Raw genomic sequence first — 21,863 nt, 5'->3', positions numbered from 1 at the left:
TTTTATTCGAGCGCACTGCCGCCCCACCCTCACCAGTGTAAGTAAATAAATAGTCGTAATTCTCAAAATAACTATATTTATAACCTGGATTCAACAATTTTACGTAACAAAATTAAATACAGTCTTACAAATTTCATGAACGATAAGTACACAGATCAAACGGAGAAATAATTTTGAGCAAAAAGAAAAAACAATAACTAACTTATATCACAATCCGCGACGCGCTGCGCGGACGGCGATCACACAATACATAATAAGCGTTTCGAATGTCAACAAAGTAACAAATTGCATACAATCGGTAAAACATAATTATTAAATAAGGCACTAACTACATTATTTGAATGTTCAATAAACAAAATGCTTTGGAACGAATTCATAGCACAGCAAAATGTACTGGGGGGATGTCTGTGTGGGGGTTGGGTCGCCTGTCATCTTAGTAAAATCTTCAGTCGCAGAACGTATAAATAAATTGCTTTTGAATTATTATGAGGAATTACGTTTTAATTATAAAATTTCTGCGAATGAAGTTCGAAATTAAAAACTGCAAACACAGACAGCTCCGATTTCTTTCTGTAATTACTGCACAAACAATATTCGCAAAGCTTGTAACATTACAACATGGCGTATATTCGACTAGTGAACAAAATAACTTCATACATGTGATGTGTTACAAGTTCGAGTGATGTTCAAATCAACGCTCACAGAGACACGTTTAAATCAAAATATACAACAATAAAACTAAAAACAGTTCACAAATAAGACTTCTCAGGCCGCATTCACTCAACTGATAATCATGTACAGAACCATTTTATACAATTTTCAGTATCTTTACATAGAAAAGAAAGTCTCCGATCCTTTAGCACCAAAAGTCGAATGTATTTTAATTTTCTATCTAACTACACACACGATATCATCTTTCATAGTGACTATCTAAACGTAATGGCAACTCTATCGATACATCATTATTTTTAACATCACCGAAATGTTCTTACGGCTTCGGACAAGAGAAGAGCCTCCTGACACAGAACGACTTCATGACAAACGATTAGTATAATATTGTCGAGATATTTTAAGATTAGTTTACAGCGGACTGGACACCTGCTCGGCCAACGGGGCGGCCCCGGCGAGCCCGTCTGACGTCACACGGGACGCCACACGTTCACAAATGGCGGTCGTGTATCGGAGATAACTTCCGGCTTCCTAGCCCGACTAGCAGGAACTCTATGCGAATTGCTATTAAAATATTCTGATCAAATTATACATCTTTTTCTATTATATAAATAAACACACAGTATAACTAATATAAGTATAATATCGACAAAATTAACCACTCTCTAGAAATTTTGTACACTTTTAGTTTATCGATACTGATGATTATAAGGAAACAAAAACATATTGTCTTTACCAGCTGTGAATGTTCTTAACGAAACTTAGTTGTTAGGTCCGGTACGCACGAGCGGTTAATTTCATCTGCGAGTGTATATTTTAAAATATAAATTTACATCGATTTAAGACAATATTGTAACGTAAGTAATATAACAGTTTGTACGCCGTGACGTCGTTTAAAAAAATAACTCGAATAAAGTAGGTTAAGGTCTACGTGTGTAAATAATTTATAACTAAAAATATTTTATACTTCAGTTAGCCGTCGATGAAGTGATTCAGCGACTTTCACAGTGAACTTAATTTATAAACGTCGCAAAAGTATATTTTGTACATAACTAGTCCATTATTTGATAATTTTAGAAATTATGGTGCGAAGAATTAGCTGACATTATACAGGACGTCCGAAAAAAAAGTACCCTATTAAAAATTATTTTCAGTCCCAGTTCTGATATTAGAACTACTTTACATAAAACACTACCCTAAGGTAATATACCTACTTCCATATTTCTACCCTTCTCGAAAAGGCATATATTTTTTTATAAATTAGTTTGGCGGACGGCAAATGAGTCACCTGATGGTAAGTGTTTACCACCGCCACAGGCATTGGCGCTGTAAGATACATTAACCATTCCTTACATAGTCAATGCGCCGCGAAATCAATATGTCTCTTGGAACAGCAGTGTGGATCTTTATCCCTCGAGATCTGAGTTCCGAAACACCATAGAATCCTTTGCTGCAGCTCCAAGGGAGATGATTATTCGAGTATGGTGATTTGCCGTTCGATTTCGTCCCGGGCGACTACTCTAACGATAACTATCCAATGGCGGGAAATATTAAAAGTAAACAAATATGCACGAGCAAATGCATCTGCATTTCAATCTTTATTCTTTCACCGGACGGGAGGGTGACCCGACGTGACCGCTGAAATCAGGCGCAGGGCCAACGCCTTTACATGGGTTCCGAAGCACTGGGGTGTAAACCCTGGCAACTTACAAAATTCGGACTTTTTTTGACAAAAATGCCTGTTATTATTTATCGTCAGCCCGACCGTGGATTTAAACCAAGGTTCTCGGAATCTACAACCCCATAAGCTAGCCACGGAAACGAAAAGTATGCAAAGAAAATCTGCCGTATTCCGAAAGCCGCTCGAATTTCATGTTCGAAAGGAAAATAAACGAAAATTATATATTAGCCTACTTCTGGTTCGTATATAAAGGCTCTAATATTACAAATGGGTACAAAGTTTTTCGATACATCCTGTATAATATATAATAATAAGTACTTATATTACATATATACATTTAGAATGATCCTGTTTATATAATTACATTTGAGAGTTAAATATCTCTATAAGTACATTGAAAGACAAAAACAGAAACAAAAACAAGCAATGAAACAGAGCTGATAGGCGAGACAGAATAAGAGATTCAACACCGAGGGCGAGATTGCTATGAAGAGGTAGGAGTGACGCAAAGGATTGCAGAGGCGGGACGAGGCGGGACGAGGCGGGAGGGGGCGTACGACAATTGACAATAAGTGGAAACTAACGACTAATGAGAGAGATATTTCTTTAAAATAAATAATTGTAATGCAATTATAACTAACGATAAACAAATTTAATTGACGCCGATTCTCTTCATCATAGACTTCGTTAACCCTCACTTACTTCTTTCACATTTCCAGCCGCAAAACAACTTTGAAAATCGATTATCTTTTATTCTACAAATAATGCTTCTTTTCTAGTCGGAGTGATGAATAAGAGTCAGACAAGTTAGAAGAAATGTGCGAAGGGATAGAGTTAAAATCGAAGGGAGTACAACAGAATATAAATTTCTTATAATTTTAGATCACATGCCAAATCAAATCATAAAACTTGTAAATTTTTATCACCTCTATTAACTTGTGCCCTAGGTTAAGCTCACCGTCCACTAGACGCGATATTTTCTCGCACATCATTATTAACTATTAAGTATTTTTAAGTATATAATGAGAGTAATTACGTCGTTGAGTACTTTGGGCGTAGGATTAACATAAACCAATCGATGCAACGCCAAACTCGATGACATCTGATAGGACGAGCCGCGAAGACCCTTAACTCATCGACGTCGAACTGGGGATCATTGGCGTAGCCAGGATTTTGTGACAGGAGCATGTGAACTAACTAACTGACTACGCCAGTGCTGCGTATTGTACTATATCGTATATAAAACTAAAAATAACATAAAATTGCGTATTGTCGTCCACATGGGGTTCACAATAGAATATTGCATTGACGAGTCTTATGAATGTTTCGCTTCGAATAAATGTATGTATTGATCGGAACAAATAATTTAGTATAAACTACAGAGGTTATCTGTCATTTATTACTTTTCATATAAAGGGTTAAATAAATACTTTAAAACCAGTTTTCTTTTATCGAATTGAAACAAATTATCTAAATACTAGTAATATATACAGTGCCACGCAACTTGGAGAGTCGCAGCGCCATCTAGCAAAATAATATCTGTGCCAACTTTCAGGGTGATCGATTTAACCCATTATTTTTATACCTACAATAAAGGATTCTAAGTATATATTTTTTAAATTGATTATTAATTATAACAAGTTGTATTTAAACATTTTAGATGAAAAGTAATAAATAGTGTTAGAGTGCTCTATGATGCGGGAGCAGCTGACATACCCTCGGCGGGGTGAGGGCCCGTTGGGTAAAAATAATTAATTGATATAGCAAGCAAAAAAAGTATTAATATTAAATCTAGATGTTATCACTTGTGACAATGAATTTTTTTACCACCATATTCAAATTTCACACTAAACAAAACCGGGTCTGATTACGTGTTCACTTAAAAAACTGTGTTAACAAAAAATTAATACATACAAAAAATACATCAAAATAATTAACTACTTATAACATTTTGACGAGCTACCACAGTAAACTATTTCAAATGATAGTTAAAAGGGTTTCACGACAAGGACGGACTTGCTTACAGGATATACACAATTACAGAATAAAAACAAAAAAATAAACATTTACATTGGATAATGAATTATAAATTGTTCTTTTTAACCTACATATTATAACATTCTTTGATTTATAACGTAGGTTTAAATATGTGTTTAGAGCAAATATAAAGTCTTAGCTCGTCAAAATAAGCAAATAAGTGTCACATAAAATTCAGATCCTTATATTCTCTAATCCATGCAATTCGCTTTTGTTAGGGAGTCAGAGATCATTGAAGGGTTCAGTGACCCCACATTACATAACCTAACAGTATCATATGTATGTATTACGTTACTATTTACACCAATACTAAGTACTATTTACAAATTTGATTGTTCATGATTATATTCTTTATGGCAATTATTCCAATAACTTATGACTAAAACATATCTTGAAATGCATGATGTTCATATAAGCAACTTTAATTTATTACCAATGATTCAAAACAAATTTCATTTGTATTTCATTCAGTATAAAATAAATGTCCTCGCTAACTTTCCTTCTGTTTGTCGTGTTTATATTTATAAAGACCTTCTCGTATCGAAATAATAAATCAAGGCAATAATAGTGACAAAAAAATTGATAATTATTTGCTTTTTTGTCAACAACCTGTAATCACGGCCGAAAGTCACAAGCGGTATCTACAACTTGTTTTCAACAAGAATACTTCAAAAGTTATATTTATTGAATGTTACATTTGAATTTAAAGATTCAGCCGCAAAATAAATATCTAATTTTAACTTTATCAAAATACTTTTACTGTATGTAATACTGAAGTTTATATTTTTTCTTTTCCATAATTTAATATGACACTCGTTTTATGGATCAATATCACATGAACGGAGGCGATTATTCAAATAATATATGAGAATATCGAACAGGACTTGGCAGGAAGGATCAAATAGTTCTGCAAAGCCAGTTTCGAGGTCTCGATGCGCCGGACAGAGTCCGGTGCGAAGCGACATGTCATGACAGTACTCGGTCTGAAGGAAAAGTAAAAATATAAAAACAACAAGGCTCCTCGGGCTAAGCGCACGTGTCAATCATCATTTTGTACTAAACACAAATCGACGTAGCATGTTTGCAATCTCCCACGCCGTCCCCGTCGTCCGGGTCCCTGTCACACACGCACGGCGCGCACGGCACACACGCACGGCACGCACGGCACACACGCGCACTAGTACACGGCGTCGTCCGGGTAGAGCGTGAGCGCGGCGCGGCCTCAGGAGGGCGGCGCGGGGCGCGCGGCGCGGGCGGGGCGCGCGGGCGGCGCGGGCGGCGCGGGCGGCGCGTGCAGCAGCGTCTCGCGGGAGGCGCGCAGGTTGGGCAGCGAGCGCGCCGCGTCCAGCGCCAGCAGCGAGCGGATGTCGGCCTCCAGCGGGTCCACGTCGATGTGGTACACGGGCGCGGGCGGCGGCAGGCGCGTGTCGGAGGCGCGGCGCGCCAGCGCGGACAGGCGCGGCGGCGGGTTGGCGCGGTACGTCTCGAAGCCGCCGCTCTCGTCCTCCTCGTGGTAGGCGGCGGGCGGCGGCGGCGGCTCGATGTTGGCGACCACCTGCCCGCGCGCGCTGCGCTCGCGGCGCTTGCGCGGCGGCGACCCGTCGATCGGGATCTTCTCCGGCGCGTTCTGTATGAGTAGTATCCTGCGATCCGAATCGTACGTTTATTGTCATCTTCGAGACGAGTCGTGATCTTCGATGGGACGCCGGTCGCTGACGTCACGCCGCACGGTGTGCGTGACTTTAAACGGATAGTATTTTTATTTACACTCTCGCGTCTCGACCGACGCATCATTCGACAGTAATGATCACGAGGTCGAGAGACGGACCCGTACCTACATATATTGTAAAGTATTTCGCAGTTCTCGGTAACATTATAATTAGCCAAGTACATTTTACCGTAAAGAACACTTTCGAAATTTTGGCGCGACGCGTTTTATAAATATCCACTTACTTAATAAATATAAAATGTTCAAGTTTAAAACATTATATATTGTATTACAATTTTAAACTCTAATGTATCAAGAATAGCGGAGAAGAGGCAGAGAGAAGATAGTGATGAAAATATAAATGGAGATGGTGACTTTACAACCGTGCAAAGACCAAAACGAGCTCAAAGAAGACTCTCTGACGCAGAAGATTCTTACGAAGTTTGTCTATCATCTAAGCAAATCCTGCATAAACAAATTGGAATGGCCAAGTTATTAAGATCTTTAGAGTTTAAAAATATTATAAGAATTAAATATAAGGGCCCTTACAGAACTTTAATTACATTTAGTAATAAAAGTGATGCAGAGAAGATGTTAAATTGTCCTAAATTTACTGAACTAGAATATAAATGTTATTTAACAAATCAAGTGAACATTACATATGTCAACCTTGCCCTCGTATATAACTAGGATACGGGTGTAGGTTCAAGGTTGAACCATATACTTTCCAAGTAACCCAATGTTCTGGATGTTGGAAGTTTGGTCACCTAGCTAGAGCCTGCCCTACAAAAAAGATTAAATATCCAAAATGAGGAAAAGATCACCCTAATTGTGACGTGACAGAGTTCTCTTGCCTGAATTGTAAAAGTAGTCATATGGCTCTTGACAAAACATGCCCTATGTTTATCAAGAAAAAGAAAATTAAGATTATCATGTGTGAAAACAATTTTACATATAGACAGGCTCTTGATTTTTATCTTCAACAAAATATAAATAATACACCTGAAATGAGAAATTCACAAATTTATACTAGTAAAGAAAAACAAAATTTAAATGATATAAATAAAAGATCATATAAAGAAGTTTTAACGTCTAAGACCCTAAATTCTCAAGATACCTCAGAACCTAGTGATATTGAACTTAGTATGAACTCACGGAGACTTGCAGAATCAAATCTTAATAAAACAACTAAAAAAACCTCGCGCAAAAAGAAGACAAATAAAGGAATAAATTCTAACGTTGGCTTTGAAGAGGAAAATACATGCAATGGAGAATCAGTTAATAGTATTGAAAATAATATTAATACGGACAATAATGATGAAAAATTGTCAAGAAAGAAAAGCCTATTAATAAAGTTGAAGGAAATTATTTTTTCAAGTAAAGAATTTAAGGAAAAGCTATATGAAGTAATTGTGCTTGTAATTGATGAAGCGAGCGTGATGTTGTCTGATATATTTAAAAGTAGTGCAGTTTTAAAAAGAATACTACAGAATTTGATGGCTAATACTTCTATAAAATATTTTAGTTTAAACATTTTACAAGGGAATTCACAAAGTTTGAAGCCTAAACTAATTGATTTTGAATTATTGTTAAACAGAGAGAAAGTCCACATAGCAATTGTAAGTGAAACTTGGTTACAATACGAAACAACTTTAAAAATTAGTCAATATAATATTTATAGAAGAGATAGAGGTGATTCGTATGGTGGCGTAGCGGTAATTACACATAAATCGCTAAGAACATTTACTAGTGAAATTAATATTGGTAATAGCGGCATTGAAGTTTTACTTGTCAAAATTTATAATTGTAAATATCTAAAAAATATCGTTTCGGTTTACTGCCCCTCAAGTATAAATACAAATCAATCCCATTGGGATAACCTATTCTCTTTATTTTCGAGACAGTCAATCATTGCTGGAGATTTTAATGGTCAACATTCCACGTGGTCGCACAAAACTGATTCCAGAGGAAGTCAATTATTTGATAGTGCCCTTCAACATAATTATATCACTATTAATAACGGCAGTCCTACTAGAATAAAACTGGTAAATGGTGTTTTGCAATATTCGTCACCAGACATAACTTTTTGTTCTACAGATATTGCGGTTAATATTCAGAATTGGAATGTTATTAATGAGAACCTTGGTAGTGACCATTTAATAATTAAATATTCTCTTACCTGTGAAGAATCTATAAATTTTGTCATTAAAAGAAATTACAAAAAGGCTAACTGGAGAATCTATAGGAGAATATTAACAAAAATTTTCATGGAGTCTCCTTGTGATTCTAATAATGTTCAACATTCAGACAATTGGTTTTTAAATCAACTAGTAATAGCTGTCGAAAAAAGTATACCGATTATACAAGTTTGTACAAACCCCGGTCAAAAATTTTTGCCAAAACATTATTGGAATCAAACATTATCTAGAATTGTTGCGGAAAATTAGCCCTCAAAAATCTAAGGAAAACCCTGAAATCTAATAACTTGGATATTTTAGAAAAAAAAATTGATAATGCAAGATTATTAATAACGCATGCTTCTTCAAATAATTGGCATAATTTTTGTACTAGTTTTGATGAAAATACGACAATAACAGAAGGTTGGAGGAAAATGCAGTGGATTAAAGGTTTGAAAAGATCTAGAACTACCACTAAAGAGGAGGACAAAGTAAAACTTTTACGATCTCTCGCCCCTGATTGACAGATTCACAGTAGCACCCTTTCCCGGTAACTCTTAGGGCGAAAGTAGAAAGTGCTCATAGCGCCAACACCTCCTCTACGGTCTTTTTTTCTGCGACATGACACTCTCGCCGTAAGAGACCATCTCTATCCAACACCTCTCGCTACCGAAATGCATGGCGTTTATCACGCTCGACAGCGAGAGATCTCCTTCAACTTTCGCCACCAGGGAGTGCCTTTGGGTTCACGACACCGTACGATAACCATGCATTTGCATTTGCACCCTTACTGCTATGACTCTTTACTGTCTCCGTTCAGTGCCATTAAGCGCACCACACCGGCGTATAGGCGCCAGCATATTGATTCTAGTCCACCCACGTTGGGTAGGAGGCGGGCCTAAGTGGCAGGAGAGTTGATGAGCTTCGGGCTCAGATGGACAAAGTGATTGACAGATTCTTCAGCTGAGCCTTTACACTTATTACTATCCTGCACGGTGATAGACGCAACTCGAAAGGGACACCGACGTGGTTCATAGAATAAGACAGCCTCCGTTTTTGAGATGGAGACCCTCAAGCCCATCATTCCAATGCGATGATCCATTCGGCCATCCCGGGAAGGATGGGTGCTCGCAAAAGCCAATCGAAGCCAACGTTCAACAAAATTGGGCCGAGAACCGACCCCTGTAGAACGCCATATCCTACCCGATGCTGCCCAAGTCGCCCGTCACCCCTCCCACAATACTACCTGGGCTCGTATGCATCCAACAGCCTTCTGAAATAGTGGGAAGTGGCTCCCTTATTATCTCAAAAAGAAGACTGTTGAAGACGTTCACCACGCCCAGTGATACCGCCAGGACCATGTTCCCTCTACCCCCACCTACAGTTGACGACGCGGTACCCTAGGCCAGAAGCTCGGTATGACCGCATCGCACGCCTCATTTAGAGCACTGCGCATGCGGGCTGCCAGCTCATCGACGTTGCCGCCCTCCCATTTCCCACACCGTGGTATTCCACCATTGCACGGTGGCATCCTCCTTGACTTGCTCCTTTAATTAGGCCGGGAGTTCCACCGCCGACCTGGGAGAAGTGGAATTCTGACGACGAACCACACCCTGACGGAGTGTACCACGTGGAGCCTCAGAGGCAGTCATTGAAGACGATAATCAAAGGAGATCTCTCGCGGCGGAACGTGATCGTCAGCCTTGCTCGGCAGTGAGAGACGCTGGGTGCTTAAACACACTTCACACAGAAGCAGCTAGTTTTCCTGACCAGAAAATTCTCAAAAGCAGCCCTCGATTTGGAGTTAGCCATGTTTACACTGCAGTACAGCGCATAGCACGTAAATCAGGCCTTTCGCGAAACTATCTTTAGTAGTGCTAAATCACTGTGCCATCAGATTAAGAGAGGAATAGAGAGTACACTTAAATGTGTGTGCACACACACAAGCTCTATAATATCTCCTGCACACTTTCAAAAAACTAAAAATTGTGTGCGACAGTATCGGAACTGTTTCCAGTACGGTTGGTTACGGATAAACTTTATCCGTCGGCTGGGAGCCGTCGTGACTATTCAGAACATAGACTTGTATGTTGAATGAAAGCACTAAATTTTCGAGTTTCATTTTCAAATTTGAAAAAAATTATGAACGTCTATATGGCGGTCAAGACGATTTATCATTGGTTAGACTTATGATCTAAATTTCAGTATCTTCTACTATTTTCGCAACATTCTTCGACAGAAATCAACTTATATCGGGCGGCCAAACCCGCCATTACTTATGTACTTACTTATTAGTCATTTATTTCAACACCTTCCGTATATTATTTCGGTGGCAAAAAGAATAAAAATAAGTACAATAATCTTAAATGTTAAGAGAGTGTACGTTCAAAGCCTTGGACTTGTTTTTACACGTAAATGATGTCATGACTCACTGAATACACTCGAAGTGAACACGTCGCTGGGCCTGCAGTCCGCGTGTTTACGCAATCATTTCACTACTTATAAATAAACAATATTTACATTCTTATTATTCAACACTTCCGTTTAGCATTCACTTACATTACGACTATATAGCGACAGAATATCACGATTTACATTATTCGGAAATACTTCGGAACCCATCGTGACTATTGCTCCATAGCGACTGTGTGTATTTTTTAAATACCAAATCATATCGCATTATTCCTGCAAACTCAAAAGAGCGACCCCTTTCAACTAATGTTGTAGTAGTAACTAAAGACTATTAAGGCAGTTTTGGTGAGCTCTATCCATTGTAATCGCTCAAATTTCACAAGGAGGATTGGCGTCATGTAGACGACCATCTTCAAAAGGCAGTCCCGCAGTGTTATAAAATGATAATAGAAAAAAATGGACACCACAGTGTGTCCCCATGAAGAGGAAAAGGGCAAACGATGGATGGCGGCGCATGTAGATCAGCTTGTCGTGCATTGTATTCGCTTTGTTTACAAACGTCGCATCGCTACTACGTCGTACTGATACTATGTACAGGCCTATATTTCATCCAAATAAAAAGTAATATTAAAAACTCTGCTCGTATGTAGGTTTATTATTTTTGAGTTCTAAATATTTCATTACAAATGTATCTGGACACCATTAGGTGACCCGTTTGAACGACGACTTCCTTATTACTACAATATATAAATGAAATGCATACATTTCAACATGTCGCAAACTTTTTTTCGAGAAATGTATTACACGAAGTATCCGTAGATGTAATTATTTATTCATTTTACCTGTTGTGAGCTCTCCAGCGGTTGCACAGATGTAAGTATTGGCGGCACTGTATGTACATGAACACCGCCCCGCCCGTGAAGCCGACCGCCACCACCACGAGCTTCGTCCAGAACGGCCACGCTGCAACAACAGCCCACCATCAACGTCCGTTACGCTAACATCTCATAACAAGATAAAAAAGCATGGGCATGCAAGCAATGTACGTAGTATGCAGGTTTGAGAAATCCTACCGAGCGAATGCTAATCGAAACACGTGTACAAAACTTTGTTTATAGATCCGAAATGTAGGAGGTGGTTACCGATGAGGCCGCGGTTGACCTCCTCCACGGCGCGCTCGATGAGCACGAACAGCGACCACATGACGCACAGCGCCGCCACGCAGTGGAACAGCACCGCGCAGCACAGCCGCCGCCGCTCCACGCCGGACATCTCCAGCAGCCGCCACTGCGGGCGCATACGACACTTTTAATTATGCCAGCATCGCACTCCTTTCCTATCGTAATGGGCTACTCTTATCATCCTCGTATAGGTACACCGCTATGCAAAAATTGTTACCTTTGGCTGCCAGATTGACATAAGAGAATGGTTTTTATTCATATGAAATATAATCACGACTTATAATACTATACGTATGATCATATGAGTGTAATTTTTTCTTTATCTTGCTATCTTGCATCGATGCCTGAAATCAATAGATGTGAATGATGTCACATAGATAGTAAAGAATACAAAAACTGGCATTTTTTGTTCCTCATTGTTTGATTGTGATTGAGATTAGTGATGTAAATAGCAAACAAGGACTGGTCACAAAATATGTCCGTGAATAAATAAATATTAATATATGTACCTCACTAAATGGTTTTATTTTTGTATGCATAATAAAATTGAATTTGCATAGTTCACATGATCTTGTTTCAGACGCCGTGAGCCACTGTTGGAGACAACTCTGATGAACATACTTTAAGCTTCCTATAAAAGAAACAAAACACTTTAGGTACATAATCAGACATTGGAAAATAAGTTTAATATTGAAAGTATGCTATTATATATTTTAAATAAAAATGTACAAAAGCCAGATCACAGGGTTTGTGATTGATTTGTGTAAATCTATGATATATTGATACTTCACTGTCAACATAATACCTACAGTAAATATGAAATGTGTATTTCCAAATAAGGTTTTTATTAAATTCACGAAAACAAAATATAACAAGGAAAATATTTAATAAATTCCTAGTCAGTAGAACATACATACATTCTTATTAACAGCTGAGATCAAAATTGAATGAACTTAGATTAAGTAATGTGTGGAAAATTTAGAATTTGTTCCAGCAATATTACTTAACAGTGATTATACATGCAACATTATCATTACATGCAAAACATTGAACATTACTACTAATTCAGGAGAAATATTTAATTACTATTATTACAACTAATTGTTGTGTAAACAAAAATCAGCTGTTTGTAAAAAAAAAAATTTATTGAATGATGTTTAGCTAACTATAATTGTTAGTAGTTTCATTCGAGTTAAATCTCATTTAACAAATATTATCTTGACCGAAATCTTTGAACAGGTTTTTGTGACAGTTGTAATAATAAATTATTCATAGTTTACGTACCAGAACAATAACAAGGTGCGAGTAGAGGATTGTGAACTTCACTTTCGCAATGGCAAATACGACAAATATCTCCACTAGAATTGCTGCAGGAAGTTTGGCTGCTACCAGACCCTGCGCGAACAGTCTCTCTGCCACATCCCCCGCCCCATTCCCAGCTTTCGATATCAGACGAATTTTTCACATTTATTTGCTGCACCGGCATTATGACACTAAAAAGTCAATGAAGATCCCGTAGCATGATAATCCTTATTTATAGATATTGTAATTAACAGCAGCCGAATATTCGTCATTCGACAAAGCGAATAAACGTTAAAACATCTCACTCTCACATATCGACTAGATTCAAACTGTAATGTACAACTTAAAAATATACTACTAGAAGAACAATTCATCAAGAGCCTTGCATTAAAACTACATTTATTATTTTTTTACACTCGATAATAAAATTAAAAGACAAAAACATCAATAGCTGCTTAAAATGATAGGATTGAAGAAATAGATTATTAAAATAAAAATTGCATCACAGACTATATCGACAGACAGAACGTATTTAGAAGCCTTTATTAATCGATAAAAATAGTTACGAGTTTTATTTAATTTAATTTAGATTTTAATTTATATCTATCGAAGCTTTTAAATAATTTTAATTAGCATATGAAAAAGAAAATGTACATAAAAATAATGGTCGATTGACTTCTGAACCGCATAAAAATTATTTTTGCCAAATTTACGAATTTAGTAAATTAATAATAGCTTTAATAGCGATTTTAGACATTTTATTAATCTAGTCAAAAGAAAAAAAAAATTCTATCAAAGAAAATATGCTTTTTAGGCAAGTGCTTTTAGAGTACAACTAAATACTGAAAGTTATTGTATTTTATTCGTGAAAATATAGCTCTACAAAGCAAAATATATATTATATTCAGTCAGATTTTTGACCAATTAAAATTATGATTTAAATTTTAATAACAAAACATCATAATGTTCATTTATGTACAAATATTCTGTTTATTTTGTTTGTAAACAAATACTTTATTTATTTGAACAAAATATAAATTAATAATAAATCTATTTGATACAGTATAACGCTTATCTTCAATATCGATATATGAATCGAATTATACTTTCGACTTAAGAAAAATATTATTTTAGTGTAGTAACACTTTCCAACACTAATTTTATTATTTTAGTCTTTCTTTCTATCTGTAGGCTTTTGGAGTTTCGTAGCCGTTCGGCGTGCATTGGTAGAGCGCCGGTAAAGTTTTTCGGTTAAAAAATAAAAATGAGTGTTTCACCTGAAATAAAGGCCGAGGCCTTTTCATTAGTCCATCAATTCCTTGTAACTATCGATAAATCGCTTGCTGACAAATTTGCAACCAAGACTAAAGCGGTAAGTACCATGCAGTTTTTAACCACGTGTGTCGTGGATCACCACACGTGTTATTTTATTTTATATTATAATATACTCGTAAATCCTTTGTTTTCTATTTCCTTTTACTTTTTATTATTTAAACCAGTAATTATTATTAATTTCGGAAGAATAATATCTTTTATTAATTATTTTTGAAGCAATTGTACATCTTCGTATAGTGTATACCAGACATCCCGTTTGGGCTTTTTCTGGCGGGATGTACTGGTTTTTAACCTGAAAGTAAATCACATGCCCAATAGGCACAGTCCTGCTTATACTGTAAATTAAACACTGCATGAGCATGACAGGAATTGGCAGTGGTTAATTTCCGTGTGGTTCGGCTGAATAGATTGGAGTCATAACATTTAAAACCCTGGGGTGTCCTAATATTATTTTTGTAACACAAATAATGAAGCACGCAAGCGCTACAGTGAATACTTTCTAGATGATTATTCACCTCATGATCTTTACTTTAATACTGACTGACATTTTCAAGAATAATATAATTTCTAAAATTGTATATCAAATAAAATGTTATTAAATACTTATTAAATGAAATATATTTAATTATGTATTAAGTGCTTGATCAATGCAGGTCTGTATTTCATTGTAGAGAACTTGAAATGCCTGACAAACATGTATAAGATTGACAGATATCTATAACATGTTATTACTCACTCCACATTACTTTATGCAAAGTTTTTTTACATGTTGTTCATTGAGAGTAGGTATTGTAGGGTTATGTGCAGAGCCAATTTGCTGGGTACTGTCAATATTCAATGTTAATAGTTAAATACCCAATAGTTATGTATACATTATACAATATACTTTAATGCAGTTGTGTTTTGGTTGAAGTGTGTGAGTTGTTAAGACTGTTATTCTTTGCAGTAACAATGTCTTTGAGTGAAGATGACAACATCGTCCAAACTTAAAACTAAAAAATAATTTAGGTTAAAACTCCACTAATCTAGAAGGGTTTGTGTGTTAAGAAAAAATAATAATTTAATACTGATATAATTGATGCAAAAATTAATCCTTTATCAACAATTTGATATAGAAAAGATGAGACTATAAAAGTAGGGCCAGTACATCATAGATAAATAATTTTATATCATCGCTTTTAAGAAATGGTCTGATTCAAAAAAGTCCTTCATTCCAATGAAAATGATGTTCTTGGTGAACCCTGTGGTCTATTTAGCTAGTCGCTATTTAGTTAATCAATAGTTCTTTGCTTGCTTTATATATTGAAAAAAAGTAATTTATAAAAAAAAAATTAAGTGCAATTTAATAATAGAAAACCATTCATCATGATACATCCATAATGTTATTTATAAAATGTTTTTATTCTTTTCAGAAACCACGACCTAAGAACCTACCTTCCCTTACAGATATTATTTTATCACTCAAAAAGGGACAGAGTAAACCAACACAAAAGAAACAAGCAGACAGGTAAGTACATGAAATGAAAATGTTATATTAAATTTTTAAAATATTTACAGAGCATGTAAGAATAGTTTTTTGTACAATACTTAAAGCTTCTATTTTCTTTGCTAGTTCTGATGATTCCAGTGAAGACGAGAAACCTAAAAAGCCTACATCTTTAAATAATTCAAACGGTCCTGTCCAAACAAAGAAGCAGGAGTCTTCAGATAGTTCTGAAGACGAAAAACCACCTGCAAAGGTAAATTCTTATACCTAAATTGTTTTATATTTAATTATAGTTACTTTTAAATGATGAAACATTGTATTTGATTCCCTGTGATATTATAATATTATTCGTCACTACCTCTGATTTTACTTTACTTTTTTATAAAAATAAACTATCATAGAAAAATATTTAATAAAGCTGTCTTGCAGGTTAATTCAATAGCAAATCAAAAACAAGTTAAAAAGAAAGACGAGTCATCAGATAGTGAAAGTAGTGAAGATAATGCTACTTCAAAACCCAAGCCTGTCAAACCACAAGGTGTTAATGCTGCCAAAACTGTCAAGAAAAATGACTCTTCAGACAGTTCAGATAGTAGTGAGGAGGAAAAGTCAAAAGCACCAAAGACAGTTACAAAACCGGCTGCACCTGCAACAAAAGCCACACCTCAAAAACCTGTAACTAAAAAGCCAGAAACCAGTGACAGTGATGATAGTAGTGATGATGATAAAACTAAAAAAACAGTTCAAAAACCTGTAGTGGCAGCAAAGACTCCTAATAAAGCTACCCCTGTTAAGAAGCAACAATCATCCTCTGATGACAGTGATAGCAGTGATGATGAAAAAACTAAGGTAAATTCCACTAAACCTACCCCAGTCAAAGTCAACCAAACTAAACCTCCAGTAACTAAACCTATACAGCAGGCCAAAAGACAAGACTTGTCTTCTGATAGTGACAACAGTAGTGACGATGAACCAAAGAAAGTCACAAAACCAGCTGCCAAACAACCAGTTGCACCTGCTAAAGCCAAACCTAAAGGCAAGGCTGAATCTTCAGATGATAGTGATGATTCAGAAGATGAAAAGCCAAAAGCTGTTCAAAAACCAGCTACAAAAGCTGCAGTTACACCTGCAAAGGTTGCTGTTAAGGTTCCTATTGTTAAAAAGCAAGAATCATCATCCGATGAAGACAGTAGTGATGATGACAAGCCTAAGTCAGTAGGTATCCATAAACCTCCAACACCTGCTGCTAAACCCTTGAATAATATTAACAAGAAACCTGAATCATCATCATCAGATGACAGTGATGATAGCAAGAGTGCCAAAAAAACAGCACCATCTAAAGTCACCAAACCTGCTGTAAAAGCAATACCCACATCTAAAAAGGAATCATCTTCTGATGAAGACAGTGATGATGAACCATCAAAGAAAACAAAAAATACACCTAAATCTCAACCAGCAGCTAAAGCTGCTATAAAGAAAAAGGCAACATCAGAAGATAGCGATGATAGCAGTGAAGACGAAAAACCTAAAGTAACTGCAAAACCTACAAAACCCGTAGCCAACAATACTAAAAATACAAAGAAATCCTCATCTGAAGATAGTGAAGATAGCAGTGATGATGAAGCTAAACCTGTTAATAAGACCCCATCAAAAACCACTAAGTCTCAACCAACAACTCCTAAGGGTAAAGCTAAAGAGTCATCAGATGACAGCAGTGATGATGAACCTAAACAAAAAGTCAAGAAACCTGCCGCTGAGGATGACAGTGATGACAGTGATGATGAACCTCCAGCTAAAGTACAAAAAAAGGAATCAAAACAGGTAACAATGTCACATATTTGTTTATCTTTAATGTCATATTGCATAGGTCAATGTCATGTTTGAATTCTTATAAATTGAGTACATTACTACTACTCAAAAACAGTCTGTAAAATTGTAAGTAATGTGTAGAGGCTGCCCCACTACAATTGTACATACATAAGGCAGAATTTTATATGATGTACATATGCCAAATTCTTTGCAATATGTGTATTTAAAAATATAACCGACACAAATTAGTCTTTCAAATTTAAACAGAACAAACAAATGGGAAGACTACACTCCAGGATAAAACATAAGATTTTTTTAAATCTGTGCATAAATAACAAAGTTGTGATAAAAAATGTAAAAAAAAATACAACACATTATATATATATATATTATTTTTTTTAAGTTAATAAATACTCTTAGAATAGACATTTCAAAAAGGTTGACTTAAAATCAATTAAATTGTTTTTTAAGAAAAAAATATAATAATGTAGATGAGAATTTCTTTGTAGGTTACCATAGTAAATTCCCAAACTATTTTTAGAAAATCACGATATTTTGATTACATTAATAAAAAATACTATTATAAATAATAAAATATTTAATTTGCAGCAAAACGAAACTGGTAAGAAAAGAAAATTCTCTGGAGGTGAGGACCCAACTCCAGCCAAAAAGCCATACAGCAATTTTGTAAAGGTATGAGTGAATCAATTATTTATTTAATATACGAAATTTGTACATACTCTTTTTGTGCCTGTGTCTATCAAATTTATGCAACGATTACAATCGAAACATTAAGCATAGCAACTTTTTTATTTATTAACTTGTTTGTTCAATTGTATTTATTTTAGGGAACAAATGTGTCCTCCACACCCAGTGACAAAGATAATAAAACAAATAATAAACCCTTCAGGAGAGTCTTATCAGAAAATGTTGAAGTGGACCCTAGACTTAAGGACAATTCATTCGAAGCTAAGGTAAATGCCCTGAAAGTTAAAAAGCCAAGGCAACTCTATGTAAAAACCATTGTCCGACACCAATCAAGTAATCTTCTATGGCTTAATATTTCGGGCATTTACTTTTACGTCGTCTGGTAATTACGTAGGGTTGTCTTGGTGTTTTAAAATTTTTATATCTACCAGGAGGGTGAAAACGGAGAAAATGAAGAGGGTGACGATGAAAACAATCAATCCGGCGGTTGGCAAGATCGTGGGCGCGGAGGTTTCAACCGTGGAGGTTTCCGCGGTCGCGGGGGCTTTAATGATCGGGGCGGGCGGGGAGGATTTAGGGGTCGCGGTGGATTCAATGATAGAGGGGGCCGGGGTGGAAGAGGAGGCAGAGGAGGCTTCGATAGAGGAGGTCGGGGTGGATTTGACAGAGGAGGGCGGGGCGGATTTGACAGAGGTGGTCGTGGTGGTGATAGGGGCGGAAGGGGCAATAGAGGTGGACGAGGAGATCGCCACTCGTGGGGCGGCGATAGGGGAGGATTCCAAAAGGGAGGGTTTAACGATAGAAAAAGTTTTGATGGAGGAGATAATAACTCCCAAAATAAAAAAATAGTATTTGATTAAATAGGTGAGACTTGCTAATAATTGTCTAAATGCATATTTATCATTTCTTATTAGTAGAATAAAGTGAAATATTATTATAATTAGAGATGGTTTTATGACAAGTTTTTTTTTAATTATGGTATTTTAATAACATTTCGTACTGAACGCGCTACCTATTTTGCAAACAGAAAGGAGCTCGAGGATCGTGGGGTGAGCGAGCCAATGAAGATTTGAAACGCACGCGCGGCAAATCTTTCAAACATGAGAAAACTAAGAAAAAGCGAGGCGCATACCGTGGCGGTGCCATCGACACGAGCGTCCATTCCATCAAATTTGAAGATTGATGTTAACTGACTCTAGTTTTTTTTTTCTATTATTTAAAAATATTCCATATGACCAAACAATTGAAACTTAAAATACTTATCCCATGTGATCAAAGATGAAATAACGATAGTCAATTCGTTAAAATGATAACGGTCATGTTTATGCAGTAAGAATTTCATAGCTAGTGCTAAGTGTTTAATGTTCGTAAGTCATTAATTGGTAGGGAATATTTTGACTATCATTTTAATTGTAGTTAATCTTTCTATGTCTATTTAAGTGTTAAATCTATTGCGACTTGTTTCAATCATAACTGACATTATCATACAGTTGAAGTATTAAACTTTTTCTATTGTATGGGTGAAATGCCTTACTAATTCTTATATAGCGCTATACATTACTGTATACAATTATAACATTCTTAATAAATTCAGCATTCTATTAATTTTAATAAAATAGTTTCGGTTTTACTAGGCAATGTTGACATTTACAAGCAGTGTAAATAAGTTTAAAATAAAATGCAGTTATTGCAAAAATAACTGACGTTATTTTGTACATAAGCTTAATGTTACTATAAGTAAGTAAAAATGTAGGTATTTGTTTATTTTATATAAGTGAATGATATTTTAGTAGAAGTAAGACCGCCTTTAAAATACGACAATGTGTTTTAAAATAAATTGATTTGTCTATTTTCTTTTTTTAAATTTAAAAAGCCCATAAACACCTCATCAAAATTGCGCTAGAATAAATTACTACGCAAGGAGCCCTTTTAGAGAGGGGGACAGAGTGGCGGAGGTGGATGCTATCACCTCCAGAATTATACCCTGTACAAGATAGCTTCACCTTTTTGACAGATGTAATTTTTTCTGATCGACATACCTTTACAATTACGAACATATTATTTTCTTAATATAATGATTTTAAAAATTGAAAAATATTTAAAAAATATATATATAGTACAAATGTTCCTAAATATTCAAGCATTATCCGAAAATTTTAAGACTTTCTATTATATATTATTGCTTCAAAGTAAAATTTTAATAGAAACACTGAAAATAATAAAGCTTGTACAATGTTACATCGGTCGGACAGTAGGGACGCGAATAACAGGCAGTAACTGCTACAAATATCGATTACAAAAATCCTTATTAATGAGCATTTTTAAGTTATTGTTACGAACGGTCTCTTTAGCTGGTATAACTCTTTTCAGAAAAATAATTTAAAAAAAAAGGATTCTAATTTAAATTACGCGTTCCATCGACTTATATATGTTATATTTTCTGTTTCTCATCACTTCTCGTCTGTCAAAAAGATCAAGCTAACTTGAACAGGGTACAGAACAGACAGTTCAATCGTTACCCAACCTAAAATTAATGAAAAAGACAAATTATTTGTAAAAAAAATTTACTGCAATTTCTGGCTAAAACTAGAACGAATCTTAAATAACCTAAAATCCGTGTCAAGTGTTAATTTCCCTCAATCAAAATTTCTTAAAATTGATCATCTAGAAGTTTTACCAATTTAAAAATAAAAAGTCATTTAAACTACAGTAACTACCTAAAAGTTGAGCCTATCTATATGTTACAAAATGTTACATATTATATAAACGTTTTAAAAAATAAAAATAAGCATTAATAAAAGACATCAATCGTGTCAGACCATCCTACAATTGAGTTGAAAACACGTCATTAACCATCCGTAATGTAATCCGTTTTATTCAATAAATTAATGTCGTCGTCTCAAGTTGAAAAGAATGTTACTGTATTTTATGGTACTGATTATGTTTTTATAAATATGATAGTTCCCGAATGTACCCAAACATTGGTAAACAATTTAAGTATATATTTATTTTTCTAAATGTAGTCAGTCGACATAAGTGAAATTACAATGAAAAGGACATTTGGTACTTCACATGAAGATTTAAATGCGATTTCCAATTCACCACATATCAGCAATGAATAAATGATTACATTCATTCATATCTGTTGAATGGTCAGAAGCAACCTTTAACATGTAATATCGAATGTTAAATGTAAGTAAAACATAAACATTCGAAAGGTGAATTCAAACATTCAATACAAGAAAACTAATTTCAATAGACAAAATATGCCCAATTCAGATTATTTTTAATTTTATTTAAAACTTAGACCGTAGACACAGGCTGCAGCAGTCGGTTTTAATTTCGTATATCGCAATAC

The 21,863-nt window shown here is 35.6% G+C and overlaps 2 protein-coding genes across 3 annotated transcripts; one reads left to right on the top strand and one right to left on the bottom strand.

Moving 5' to 3' along the window:
- Positions 1-59: 59 nt before the first annotated feature.
- LOC113393400 (E3 ubiquitin-protein ligase MARCHF8) lies at positions 60-13,657 on the bottom strand. Its single transcript, XM_064215229.1, has 5 exons — positions 13,150-13,657; positions 12,375-12,496; positions 11,827-11,971; positions 11,527-11,647; positions 60-6,030 (listed from the first exon to the last, which is right to left on the bottom strand). The coding sequence occupies exons 1-5, from the start codon at positions 13,349-13,351 to the stop codon at positions 5,610-5,612; spliced, it is 1,011 nt and encodes a 336-aa protein (XP_064071299.1). The 5' UTR covers positions 13,352-13,657; the 3' UTR covers positions 60-5,609.
- Positions 13,658-14,330: 673 nt separating this feature from the next.
- On the top strand, positions 14,331-20,354 carry LOC113393394 (nucleolar protein dao-5). 2 transcript variants are annotated; one of them, XM_026630252.2, is made up of 7 exons: positions 14,331-14,539; positions 15,915-16,009; positions 16,115-16,241; positions 16,418-17,809; positions 18,407-18,490; positions 18,937-19,369; positions 19,533-20,354. In XM_026630252.2, exons 1-6 carry the CDS (start codon positions 14,432-14,434, stop codon positions 19,363-19,365), a joined length of 2,235 nt encoding a protein of 744 aa, XP_026486037.2. In that variant the 5' UTR covers positions 14,331-14,431; the 3' UTR covers positions 19,366-19,369; positions 19,533-20,354. The 2 variants fall into 2 exon arrangements, with proteins under 2 accessions (XP_026486037.2, XP_026486038.2); XM_026630253.2 differs by lacking the exon at positions 18,937-19,369 and adding an exon at positions 18,646-18,771.
- The last annotated feature ends 1,509 nt before the right edge of the window (positions 20,355-21,863 follow it).

This window comes from Vanessa tameamea, chromosome 6 (genome assembly GCF_037043105.1).
Source record: "Vanessa tameamea isolate UH-Manoa-2023 chromosome 6, ilVanTame1 primary haplotype, whole genome shotgun sequence".
In the NCBI taxonomy this organism is placed as follows: domain Eukaryota; kingdom Metazoa; phylum Arthropoda; class Insecta; order Lepidoptera; family Nymphalidae; genus Vanessa; species Vanessa tameamea.
Note: the sequence above shows the minus strand (reverse complement) of the source record. Positions and strands in the feature narration are given on the sequence as shown.